At 35.1% G+C, this 14314-nt stretch overlaps 1 protein-coding gene across 1 annotated transcript in view; it reads right to left on the reverse strand.

Moving 5' to 3' along the window:
* The window catches only part of LOC126817092 (zinc finger protein basonuclin-2), a 50164-nt gene extending 37690 nt beyond the window's left edge, over positions 1–12474 (reverse strand). Inside the window, exons 1-2 of the mRNA XM_050543892.2 lie at positions 12374–12474; positions 3513–3615 (exon numbers count right to left, since the gene is read on the reverse strand). Of these exons, the coding sequence (XP_050399849.2) occupies positions 3513–3615; positions 12374–12388 (118 nt within the window). The 5' untranslated portion in view covers positions 12389–12474. The remainder of the gene's footprint in view (positions 1–3512; positions 3616–12373) is intronic.
* Between the last annotated feature and the right edge of the window lie 1840 nt (positions 12475–14314).

A 14314-nucleotide genomic window follows, 5' to 3' on the forward strand; every position in this document is an offset into this window, starting at 1 on the left:
AATGGAAACGCTTGAATCTGACACAAAGACCAAAATGGTTCACAGTGGACAAAATTGTCACAGTGACTAGCCTTCATTTTCATTTCAACTCAATAATCTCCTGCTGTGATAAAACGACCTTCAAGTATTTTCCAATAATTGATGACTACAATTAAATTACATTTTGAATGGCCAATCAGCTGACAGAATACAAGAGCACAATACATCAGTCATCTGGTGAATGTCTCCTGATTAACTATTGGTCAAATGAACAAACATTAAAAGCTAATTACAGTTTGTTGATTGGTTAATTAAGCCCAGAATGCTACCCCATGGGACTACTTTAGTTACATAACCAAATCACTGCCATTTCTGCTACTGATGTAATAATCTCTCTCCTGTAGAGATGTAGTTCTGTTAAAATGGCTGATTACAAGCAACATGGATGTTTATAGAATTGGCTGCTCATCGTCAATCATAAAATGTCAGCAGATTTTTTTAAACATGTAAATTGAAATAAATGGCTTTTTTAAATATAATATTTGATGGGATATTTATGTCGATTTGTATAATTTGTACAGGTAGAATTTATCCAAGGGAGCACCTGTCACTGATGTTTTTTTGAGGGATATTTTATCTTTAATAGATACATCAATCCAACAATGATTCTGTTATGTTCAGTATTTTTTTAAAATAATATTTTGGGGGATATTTATGTTGATTTGTATAATTTGTACAGGTAGAATTCATCCAAGGGAGCACCTGTCACTGATGTTTTTTTTAGGGATATTTTATCTTTAATAGATACATCAATCCAACAATGATTCTGTTATGTTCAGTATTTTTTTAAAATAATATTTTGGGGGATATTTATGTTGATTTGTATAATTTGTACAGGTAGAATTCATCCAAGGGAGCACCTGTCACTGATGTTTTTTTTAGGGATATTTTATCTTTAATAGATACATCAATCCAACAATGATTCTTTCTGTTAAGTATTTTTTTTAAAATAATATTTTGGGGAATATTTATGTCGATTTGTATAATTTATCCTTGTAGTATTCATCCAAGGGAGCACCTGCCACTGAAGTTTTTTGAGGCATGTTTTATCTCTAATAGATACATCAATCCAACAATGATTCTGTTTTGTTCAGTATTTACAATTGAAATGAAATGGGGTTTAACGTCCTACTGTTCTGCTCCTAAACTGGGCTAATCAGTATTTACAAATATATGACGAAATTAAATTAAAATTTTGTCTGCATATATATTCAGTATTCGCTGCAAATGATATAAACGGGATATGATCAAAACAAGCCAGAGCCACCTATAAACTTCTTTAAAACCATGTGATGGGTCTCTTTTTTAAGGTTTTAAAAAGGTTTTGTTTTCTTAAATAAGTAATTAATTTGAAAATAAATCAGCAGAAAATGGGCCTTTAAAATTATATTTCTTCAACAGCTACGATCCTACACACATGCAACTTAAAGGGTTACACACACACACCGGGGTTGGATGGCCGAATGGTTAGCGTGTGCACGTTGTATCATAAGGTCTGTCATTGAGTCAACAGGCGTAGTTTCGATTCCCTGGTTGTACGTGACAAGGAATAGAGTCGCCTGTCCAACCTCCTGGGATTTCTCTGGGTTCTCCGGTTTCCTCCCACTGCTAAAGATCCCTACGCACAAGCAAATTATTGAAATAAATTGAACCATATGTTAGTCCCGAAATGGCCTAGTTTGTGTCGAGTGGCGTTAAACCCAATTTCTCTCTCTCTGTCTCCCCGGTATGACGAGATAACTAGAATAATGTGTTAATAAGCAGACATGTCATTTCAGGGGTTTTTTTGTACGATATAATTTATTGTGAATGAATCACCTGGGAATAAAGATCTGATAAATTACATCGTTTCAATTATAAAAATCGTTTGATGTTACACATCGATTATTACACAAACGACAAGCAGTGTAATATATAAACCCTGACCTCTCTGACCTCTGACCTTACAAATATCATTTATATAAATCAAAGCAGACATTGAGATAGGGTTTTACATCCACTTTAGGGCTACCACTCTTTTCAATAATTCATCTAAGCATCTTTATCAGTGGGGGGTGAGGATGGGAAGTGGGGGTGGGGGGTGGTGGGCAGGTTCCAGAGTTACAGAACAAAAGCCATGAGATCTGACAGTGATGTATAGTTGTGCCCCTCCACGATTCTCGACAAGGAGGTCACAGAATATTTGGGAACTTGTAATTATTATTTCAATGAACACTAAAAGATTAGACCTCAAATTAAAACAAGGAACTTCAGGACTAATATACCAATTTATGGCACCAAGAAACTTCAGGACTACTATACCAATCTATAGCACGAAGAATCTCTGTAATACTATCAATATTCATATCATTAAACTATATTAACTGTCAAAGTCAATTTATTGTATATTTGGCTAAATTGGTGGCTGGTGATATTCGGGCAAAATAGTAGCATGTACAAGGATATTACTCCAGGACACTTGATAGGTGCCGATCAAGCGTATAGGATATTACTCCAGGACACTTGATAGGTGCCGATCAAGCGTATAGGATATTACTCCAGGACACCTGATAGGTTCTGATCAAGCATGTAGGATATTACTCCAGGACACTTGAATCAATGATTGACCTTGATCTACAGCCATAGGCGTACAGGGAAATTTTTGACTGGGGGGGCGGTGGTGGTTGGTGCCCAAAAAATGTAGTTAGGTTCTTAGTATGTTACATAATAATAATAAATTCGCTGTTAAATTGGACACATTCAAGAAGACAATATTTTTTTTATACAACTTTTACAAAGTACAATTGTGTGCCCAAATTTTCCCAGCATTTGGTGCCCAAAATGGGGGGGCAGTCGCCTCCCCAGCCCCCCCAGCTCGTACGCCTATGTCTACAGCAGCAGATCTCAGTATTTTTGATAATTAAACAATATAATATTGGTGTGTGAAGGGTGATAATGTGTAAAGATGTAATATTTATATAAATATAAGAAACACAAGAGAGGAATAGTACATTAAAGAGACAGTTACATATAACCCCGATAATATTCAAACATTTTCAAGGTACATTTGGGTTCACTATAACACAGTAGTTGGGGTCCATGTTGAGTCTCCTATATAGACCCAAGTTCTTCACTATAAGGATGTCGGACAGGCCCAATAAATGAGAGAAATGGGGTTTAATGTCCACTCGACACAAACTATGTCATTTTGGGACTAACATATGATTCAATTTTATTTGAATAATTTGCTTGCGCATAGGGGTCTTTAGCAGTGGAAGGAAACTGGAGGACCCGGAGAAAACCCTCCTTGTCACGTACCACCGGGGAATCGAAACCACGCCATTTACTATTTAGAACCTTGTCTTTAATAGCCCAGTCGGTGCAGAAAAGTAGGACGTTAAAAATTCCATTTCATGTTATTACTGTTTAACACCCTGTCACTTTAAACATACTATCCCTCGGCAGTAAAAAAAATATAAAAATATTCAACTTACCATGGGTGACCCATCCATGTTTGCAGGATTCACATGTTCGTATGCACTGTTTTTCTGGAGAGAAACATTCACAAGTACAGTTCGGGTGGGTACAGCGAATAGCCTGCAAGAAAAAACTAGTCTTTGAGGACATATGACGCATAATTCCCTGTAAGCAATCCATGTGGAGGGCAGACATCCGGATCCGAACATCCGAGTAGGATAGAGTACCAACTCCACTATTCGTACTTAAATTCATGTCTTCAAATATAGAAAATTTTTCACATAATTTTAAAAGTTTCTTAATAAAAAATCCATGTTTTCAAATATACCAACTTTTCATAAGTTCAAAAGTTAGAATTCATATTCGACACTGTCGATGTTCGTTAACATGATAAATCACAGTAAATTCAATATCCCATTTTACAATTCCAAGTTTCAAAACAAATCCCACAAGTCACATCATGGAATGCAGCAGAAATAAATTTCACACTTCTTTTATACTTCAAAGTCAACAGTAACTTTTAATATCGTAAAAGTTTCGGAATGGCTACTGTACATCGCTAAACCATTTAAAAACTTTTTAAACTTTAAAAAAAAAAGGAGCCTTGACTTAAATAAATTGTTATTACATCAGAAAAATACAGGTGTTCATGTTAATATGTTTCTCCTTTCTAACCACGTTTCTTCAATAACATCAGATACCAGGAACTAAACTTAAAACACATGCCAGCAAAATACAATTCAATTTTTAAAAACTCCTTTTAAGAAATTCCTGTTGAGATTTTGATTGCCTGTGACGGTATTCTTGGTTTCCATTTACGTTACTACGTAATCAACAGACTTGTTAGCTAGAGGAACAGATTATGTACAATCACTGCACGTGAAAATGGCATTTAAAACTCTAGAATTCGAGAATGATAAAAAAAACATCAAAATCTGGACGTTAGTCGGTATTCTCAAACTGTGCAACACTACGCAATAACCAATCAGCATTTAATAGAGATATTCGTGGTATGCTGATGCCCGTAAAGTGATGACAAGGTACACAAGTTATATGTATGATGAATAAGAAGAAACATTGGCTACTGGGAGTTCTCTGACTATGGTCGTGTAGCCGTATTATATGAAGAGTTGCCTTGTTAAGCTAACTAATCGTAACACATGTGTTAACTCATCAAACCGTTTATCACACTATGCTTTATTAACTATTCCATGTGATTCTTATTCATTGATCTTCATTCACTGGGCTACATCCTGTCGACTGTGAACAACTTTTATTTCTTTATTATTACACCCTATCTCTGCCTTTTAATTTCTACCCAAATTCCATGTTTATGACTTATAATTCTCAAATTTGCATTTGATATAAATTGACTTTTTGTATTTAAAAAACTGCTTTTAATTTCTACACAACTTCCATGTTTATGACATAATTTACAAATTTGCATTCGATAGGGCCTATAAATTTAAAAAACTGCCTTTTAATTTCTACACGACTTCCATCTTTATGACTTATAATTTTCAAATTTGCATTCGAAATAAATTGACATTTTACACTTAAAAAATTGTCTGCATGAAGTTTTTTGGTAGGTTCAGGTTATTTTTTATCAAGTGCAAAGTAGCTCATTTTAAATTATTTCCTGTCGTCATTAGTCCAGTAGGTTGATAACCTCCATTACATTTCATTTTAATTTATCTAACACCTTGAAAATATTATAATCTTTTAGTTTTGACCATACCAGAGAGAAAAAATTGTACAGACTTATTTTGGTGTTAAAGGCGCAAAGAAATGGAATAAAATGGGATTTAACGTCCTACTTTTTTTAAACACAGACTGGTAGGAATGAGAAAAGAAAGATCAAGATGCACACAGTAAATTGCATGTGTAATATAAATTAGAATTTTATTTATAAATAATAGAAAAGGCGGCTCTTCCGTCTCAAATTACCTGAAACGATTAAACTTTTATGACCGCAAAGAACCTGATGGAATGATGGAATCAACTGCACAGCCAAATTCCATTTTGAATCACATCATAGGTTTCATTTGAATATAATTAAATATCTAAGTAGCAATGAGTCTATGTAAAATGAAATAATTTGTCGTTAGTAATCAGAAGTTGGTGGTAAAAGAGGCAATAAGTTTATGCAAGTCGGAATAATTTGTTGTAGTTATTCAACCTTTAATTAGACTAATTGTGAGATAGAGAGAGAGAGAGAGAGAGAGAGAGAGAGAGAGAGAGATGGGGTTTAACGTCCACTCGACACAAACTAAGTCATTTCGGGACTAATATATGGTTCAATTTTACTTTAATAATTCGTTTGCGCGTAGAGGTATTTTAGCAGTGAGAGGACACAGAGAAAACCCACGAGGTTGGACAGGCGATCCTACTCCCTGTCACGCACAACCTGGACATCAGTTGTAGAATATGTATATTAATTTAGAAATGTTAAGAGATTCCACCTTGGTCCTTCCAATAATCTCAAATAACCTCAATTGTTTATCTAGCTATAACATCACTTACTGTAAACAAACCTTATACTGGTAGTCAACTAATTTACGAGAGAGAGAGAGAGAGAGAGACAGAGAGTTTAACCTCCACTGGACACAAACTAGGTCATTTCGGGACTAACATATGGTTGAATTTTATTTCAATAATTTGCTTGCGCGTAGGGGTCTTTAGCAGTGGGAGGAAACCGGAGGACCAAGAAAAAACCCACGAGGTTGGACAGGCGACTCTACTCCTTGCCACGTACAACCGGGGATTCGAAACCATGGCAGTTGACTCAATGACAGACTATATGGTACAGAGCGCACGTGCTAACCATTCAGCCACCCAACCCCCCCAACTAATTTACGAATAAAGAGTTTTCAAACATTGCATGTGAGAAATATGGTGGTCATTTAATAATATGTTCTGTTCTTACTCCATGCCTAGGGTCGCCTGTTCAACCTCGTGGGTTTTCTCCGGGTCCTCCGGTTTCCTCCCACTGCTAAAGACCCCTATGCGCAAGCGAATTATTGAAATAAAATTAAACCATATGTTAGTCCCGAAATGACCTAGTTTGTGTCGAGTGGACGTTAAACCCCATCTCTCTCTCTCTCTCTCTAACTCCATGCCAAGATAGATAATGTAAAATGAAAATATTGAAAATTTTATTCAAATTACTTTATTCTGAGCCAAGTTATCACCTTTTGTAGTTTTGACAAGATTTGTGCATTGTGCCTCGCTTTTCCATTTTCAAAATTAAATTTTTAAATGGCGAACCTTTGTAATCTAGTTAAAATCTAGAGTATCTGATGCCATCGACAGTTGATTATGGTCTTGTTTTTTTAATAAAAGTTTATATAAAGAAAGACCTGCAATAGGCAGATTTATTCAATAAATAATTTACTTTTAAACTTTATCTGTAAATGGTAATAGCTTTCTTCTCCTTATTTAACCAATTCGTTTTGAATCGATCTTATTTTCAATTGACAATAATTTTTGTCTAATTTCTCCAATAAATCATTATTGGCCTCGAAAGCGTTAAAGATGCTGAAAATCTTGCGCAATAATCAGTTAAGCATGAATCAAAGACACAAACTTCTTTATCAGTTTCACAATTAGACAAAAGGAAGAAAAAAAAGCCTTTAGGTCCATTAAAAATTTTGATTAAAACGATAATATTTCATTATCATTGTTAATTGATTAAGCACACAAAAGAAGTACACCATGGCTAATTAACGACTCATGAATTTTTAATATAATTAAACGAAATGAACATTTGTCAAATACTGTCCTCATTCCCAAGGGCGCGGAAATTTGATTACTAGAATCTAAGATATCAGCGAGAAAAATACAATAACGAGCGATATGACACAATCTTGATAACGGGGGCCAGCTTATTGGAGACTCCACGATACAATAAATGTCAAGACAAAGACAATGTCATTAACAACCAATAATCGGTTCCTGGTAATTGGATACAAGCCATTCCGACAAATTACATAAAAAAATATAAAAAAATATCACCTCGTATCGCAGGGGTCACAGCCGTAAATATATTTCACTCATACGTACACAAGCAGGAATTGAACATCTCTCCAAGTTATTTAGTCAATACTCTTAGATGTCAAACTATGAGAAATGCTGTCCGCAAAAACACATGGTGCTAACGCAAAGCTTGGAGACGTGATTAAAACCCAGAGCATTATCTTTGCCTTCCTTCGTCTCTCTCGCTTTCAATTAATAAATTGACAAATTGTTGCGGAGTTTGTGTAATAGCTAGGATACGAGAGACAGTTTACGAGGTTGTATTTAAACACAGATCCTGATTTATCAGACTCCGTGAGACACTTGTCTTCGACGTGACCACGAACTAAGACGGGGGCTTGTGAAGGGTTTTGAGTTCTCGCTGTCATTTGGTATGATGGAAAGTGTCGGGACTCTCTCCATCAAGTTAATTGGAATGATGTCTGATTGGAAATCTGCCATCACGACAGTTCTGTCATACACGGATATAATAACAAAAGAACTACTTGAACGAAAAACTTTCCAGCGAGACGTACAAGGATGGCTAATAACAAGTGCTACTGTTCCGCCAAAATGGTCAAAATAATCGTAATCTTGGAGTGTTTGTGGCAACTTCTACATTGATTTCATCTCTATAGCCAATCAAAGTGAAACAAATGACACAAATTTCTAATCTTTAGAAATAAAATGTCAGAAATTTTATTTGGTTGATTCCACTTAATTTGATAGTTAAATATTGCCCTAACGGACGTTTATCAAAGCACTTCAATATTGATTACAAACATTTCTTTTAATATTTTTCTCAAAATTGACAACTTTGAAAGTAAATGAAATGAAATGGAGTTTAACATCCTACTGTTCTGCTCCGACTGGGCTAATGAAGACAGGAATGTTGAATGGAAGTTTCACATCAACACCATATTTGGTCATTCTGAGACTAATACATGCTTATTTTTCTATTTTTTTATGTTTACTAGTGTAATGCAAATTCGGGAGAATTTTGCCCAGGCAGCCATCCTTTAATTCCGACAGACAATGTATCCGTTACATGCACTAATAACAAACGTCATCCCTGTACCCTGACAGGTGGGATCTGGGGTCTAAAAATATTCTCATACCGAAATGAAATGGGGTTTACCATCCTACTTTTCAGCCCCAACTGGGTTTATGGTGGCTCATTGATCCCTGTGGTTGCCAAGAAAGTACACCTCAGGCGGTAGTTTGCCAAAAAACGTCCAGAGTTAAATGTAATAAACTATCAATTTAGGAACTAATCGGAATTATTCAGCTATGTAATTGCATAAAACATAATAAGTAATACACCTATAAGAAATGCAAACTAGGTATCTTGAAGAAATCAAACTATAAAAGTGTATTTATATAAAGGCATAAAATAAGGGGCGATAATCCAAAATTAGGAAACTGCAGAAAATTTTAAATAATTATTCAATTAGCTGATTACCCAATTTGTACAGTTGGAATTCGAAATAAGAGTAGGAAGTCGGACCTGTTTCTAGACAAAATTACCCTCATAGCATACATCATTAGCCCAGTTGGTGCAGAGAAGTAGGATGTTAAACCCCATTTCATTTCCTATTGTAATGGAGAGAGAGAGAGAGAGAGAGAGAGAGAGAGAAATGACGATTAATGTCCACTCGACACAAACTAGGTCATTTCGGGACGAACACATGGTTCAATTTTATTTCAATAATTCGCTTGCACGTAGGGGTCTTTAGCAGTGGGAGGAAACCGGAGGACCTGGAGAAAACTCACGAGGGTGGACAGGCGACCCTACTCCTTGTCACGTACAACCGGGGATTCGAAACCACGCCAGTAGACTCAATGACAGACTTTATGATACAGCCTGCACGTGCTAACCATTCAGCCATCCAACCCCTCTTATTGTAATGGAGGTTTGAAACAGTTATAATTATATATCAATGGGGAATGAATTTTTTTTTTTTAAGACATAAAATCCAACGATTCCAAAATAAATGGTGTGATTGTATTAAAGTGACTGTGAATACTGAATGCAGTAGCTGTAATACTAGTCAACTGCCCACGTAACGAGCGAAACCACAATTGGGGTAACGAGCCACCACTTAATCAATACACATTCACAGATCGATGCGAAAAACGTCTAAACAGAGAGGACACATAATATCATCGCAATATGACAAATCCCACTGAGTTGGACTGGACAATAAGCACGCCACCATCATAGAAATTCTGATTAAAATGATTTAATGTCATTATCAGTCCCTTTGACAGATCCAGGAATATCGTGGAGACCTTCGGCATGTACGAGGAGACAAACGTGCATGATAAATAACAAACCAGAGCTAGTCCTCTTTCAATCATCTCTAACTCGTTTAAACTCATTTATTGGCCAGGCCACGTCTATTGACACAAGGACTCCGATATCTTCACTCGAATCCCATTCCATCAACGTTTCTACTCCACTTAAAACAGAATACAACATCATATTGTCAACAAACTTGTCTCACAGTCAAAATCTGGCCATGCTTCTTTTTTTTTAAAGTCACTGATTATAATTTCTATTTTTGAGACAATATCTTGTTTAATTTAAATGTAATTAAAAAAATCAAATATGGTAGGTCAACATCGTAAATAACCCCTCAACTAGGATTTGATCGAATTATATAAAGAAAGAGAGAAAGAGAGAGAGAGAGAGAGAGAGAGAGAGAGAGATGTGATGCCATCTGCCTAATACTAGTAACAGTAACCAGTCTATAAATAGCTCTCTGTCTCCTGTATACTGGTATATTCACCCTACCTACAGTTTTCTACAACAAGGTTCCACAAGAGAGAGAGAGAGAGAGAGAGAGAGAGAGAGAGGCAGAAATATATTCAGTTATATTCACCCTACCTACCGTTTTCTACAATAAAGTTCCACAGATGTTAGTTTGAAAATGCGACTGAAAATGTATTTAATTTTTTTTACATTGACATGGCCGATAATTTGTGTAGCAGACTCCCCAATCTCATCCCCAATGCTCTACTGCGGGAGGGGGAGAGGAAAGTTGTTAGGGGCCCAAAACAAATCTATGCTTGTTTTCGTATCCTATATGCTGTAATTTAGTTATATAATTTTAAACATTGCTGATAAATATTGTTTAAAAACAAATATTGTGGAACTAGAATTGTTCATTTATCTATTTCATATCCAGAGACCATTTAAACACTATTCATCAAAGATTTGTACATGTGTCCAGTTTAAAGCTGACCATTCAATTTTGATAATGAGTGTCCAATTTACAAGCGTTTAATTTCTCAATCACTGTTAAAAAAAATAAACAACCAAATTGATGTATAATGATTAATTTATGAACAATGGTCAGGAAATTAAATACTTGTAAATTAGACACTCATTATACAAATTAATCAGTCAGCTTTAAACTGGATACAAGTACAAATTAGATGATTTTTGGTGATTTTAAACGATTTTTTCAACAAAGATTTGATATTAAACGAATGTGAAAGAAATTAGTGCTAGATACACAAGATTAAATGATACCTGGGTTACAGTGTTACACACTTCATCAAAGATTTGAAAAAAAAAAAAAAAGACTAAAAACAGAAAAAAAGTACTAATGGCGTAAAAAACCCCAACACAAATGTGATTAGTATCTGTTTTTTTTACTATGTCTGACGTAGAAAGGATGAAGCCTAAACTGGCAGCCATCTTGATTTATTATTACAAAGATTAACATATGGAAGTTGACAAGTACCCACAAAACAAAAATTTGAAATGGATTTGGTTTTTTTATAAAAAGAGAGAGATATTCCAATTTATTTTATCTTTTTAAAGTTTCTAAAAGCTTTGGGAGGGATGGATGGCCGAGTGGTTAGCGCCTGCACTGTATCATAACGCCTGTCATTGAGTCAACTGGCATGGTTTCGATTTCCCTGGCTGTACGTGACAAGGAGTAGGGTCGCCTGTCCAACTTTGTGGGTTTTCTCCAGGTCTTCTGGTTTCCTCCCACTTCTAAAAAACCCTACACGCAAGCGACTTATTGAAATAAAATTGAACCATATGTTAGTCCCGAAATGACTTAATTAATGTTGAGTGGACCTTAAACCCTCCCTCTCTCTCTCTCTCTCTCTCTCTCTCTCTCTCTCTCTCTCTCCCTTATATAAATCATATCTAAATTCAGTTTTATTGGAAGTAAAAGTTGAAAATTACCAGAATACTTTTTTTGACGTCCATTTTATACATAGGCCTAAGTTATAATATGCATAATTTAATATACAAATTTTGCTTACATAAATTTTCTAAATATGTCAGAATATACAATTTTTTTTTAAGATAAAGTTTTACCTAAAAATCGATTTTTACAAAAAAGTAACTGTTTTGGAGCTAAAGGTTAGCACTACTGTAAAACGTCAATAACAAGTTCCGCCATCATGAAGTGACGTAGGTATGTTTACTTAAACCTACTGCCAAGACTATCCTAAAATTAGTCCTCGTAGGTGAAATGGAACAAAATTTTCCTTCACATATTTCAAAATGGTAGCAAAGTTTTTAAAAATAACTACTTGGAAATTCAAAGTGGGAAACCATAGATAATAAGTTTTAATACATTCCATGGTGTGATTTGGAGGTGAAAAGAGAGAAGACCAGCTCTTCTTCAACTCATCCTTCTGTGTGTATACCATACCTATATACCTAGCGATAACCTAGTTTCCTCCTGTATACCACACTTCGTATACCACACTAAATCACATCTAAATAATGACTTATATTAATATATCATTAACAACAACCAAATATAAACAAAAACACAAAGTTTAAAAGGTAGAAAACAGGTGAATAATATTGTAAAATATAAAATGGTCTTACCTCCAGCGGTTTCATGGTAATGGCAGACTGAACATACTGGTTACAGTGACAGTATTAAGGTGCTCTTTCGTTGCTGCTACCACACCAGTCGCCTATCAAACAGAAGCCAAATTTAGAACACTGTGATGATGAGTTGGGATGTTGGGACCAATGTTGTCTTATATTCTACCTACTTTATCTATCTCTCTACTCAGTCAGTGCCAATGGCACCAAAGTTATATATCGTGTTCTAGATTACAGTTTGCACCATTAGTTACAAAGTTTGGAAACTTTTAGCCGTCCTCTTTTGGCCCTAGATATAATATTTGACTCTTGATGGTATCATTTAAACAGTTTGAATTATATCCATTTTATCCTGTCTTCGTGTCTTTTTGAAGATGTTTTTGGAATGAGCCTTAATTTAATGACTCTGTTACGATTTTGCAGGCGAAAGAGGTTCAAAAAGTTTCAAATATTTCAGCAGCTGACTATATATGTAACTTTTATAAGACTTTGAGTGAAGGTCCTCATAATTAGAAATTTTGAAAACTTTTAGAAGTTGTCTTTTGTCTTAATTTGATGACATTTCTTTCTTTGTATTGAAGTTTGGAAACTTTTAACAACTGTCCATTGTCTCAATTTGTGGACTTTTCTTTTTAATTAAAGTTTGGAAGATTTTAACAACTGTTATTGAAGTTTGAAAACTTTTTTAACAACTTTCTCATGTCACAATTTGAAGATTTTATTTTTAAGTTTGAACTTTTGGATTCTCATGTCAAATTTTGTATTATGATTGTGGAGTTGTCGTTCCTCCAAATATTCTTTAACCTCTTAAACAGTTTATTTCTGATTCTAAAATGCAGCGGGGGGGGGGGGGGGATGGTTAACGAGTGCACATTGGATCATAAGGTCTGTCATTGCATCACATGGAGTGGTTTCGATTCCCCACTTTTACATGACAAGGAGTAGGCTCACCCGTCCATCCTCTTGGGTTTTCTCTACGTGCAAGCGAATTATTGAAATAAAATTAAACCATCCATTAGTCTCAAAATGACCTAGTTTGTTTCGAGTGGACGTTTAACCCCATTTCTCTCCCCGTTATGGAAATCTACTTTAAAGGCCCTGATTGTCATTTACGAGATTTCGTCGAAGTGGAATCTGTAAACGGGATATCAATCGAAAAATGGTTCCATTTCGTCCAGTATTCACGAAGAATTGAAAATTTGTCAAGATTCGGCATCTAATGTCGATGATATGACGCAGAATATTGTCAACAAAATTCAGCCTTACCTATGTTTTCGTTGAAACCTTTCAATGGGTCGCTTTATATAACTTAATAGAATCCAAGTAATGAGATAATAAATGGTTGGTATTCTGTTCTCTTAATTAAATGTTAAAATAATCAATGCAACGACGAATAACTTTAAAATGGTGACAGGAAGATATATGGTAACGTTTATCACATGAATAGGAATATCTGTCACAGTAATTAAATAATATTTTTAACTGAGTCACGCGACTTTTAGTTTATTTGAGATCTGCTGGTAAAAATATACGAAATTTACAAACAAGTCCACCACTTCCACTATTTAACGAGTCTACGACATTTTAACTTGATTACATAAACACATTTTCCTGTCAACTAGGACTGTTTTGTATTTGTAACCTATTTTTGTCTACAAAAAAGACATATTTTCATTTAAAAAAGAAAAGAAAACCACGAATTAAATATGTGATTGAGTGGAACTTGTATTAAAGAGAGAGAGAGAGAAAAATGGGGTTTAACGTCCACTTGACACAAACCAGGTCATTTCGGGATGAACACATGGTTCAGTTTTATTTCAATAATTCGCTTGCACGTAGGGGTCTTTAGCAGTGGGAAGAAACCGGAGGACTTGCAGAAAACTCACAAGGTTGGACAGAGGACATTACTCCTTGTCACCTACAACCGGGGAATCGAAA

Source organism: Patella vulgata, chromosome 4, assembly GCF_932274485.2.
Source record: "Patella vulgata chromosome 4, xgPatVulg1.2, whole genome shotgun sequence".
Lineage (NCBI taxonomy): Eukaryota > Metazoa > Mollusca > Gastropoda > Patellidae > Patella > Patella vulgata.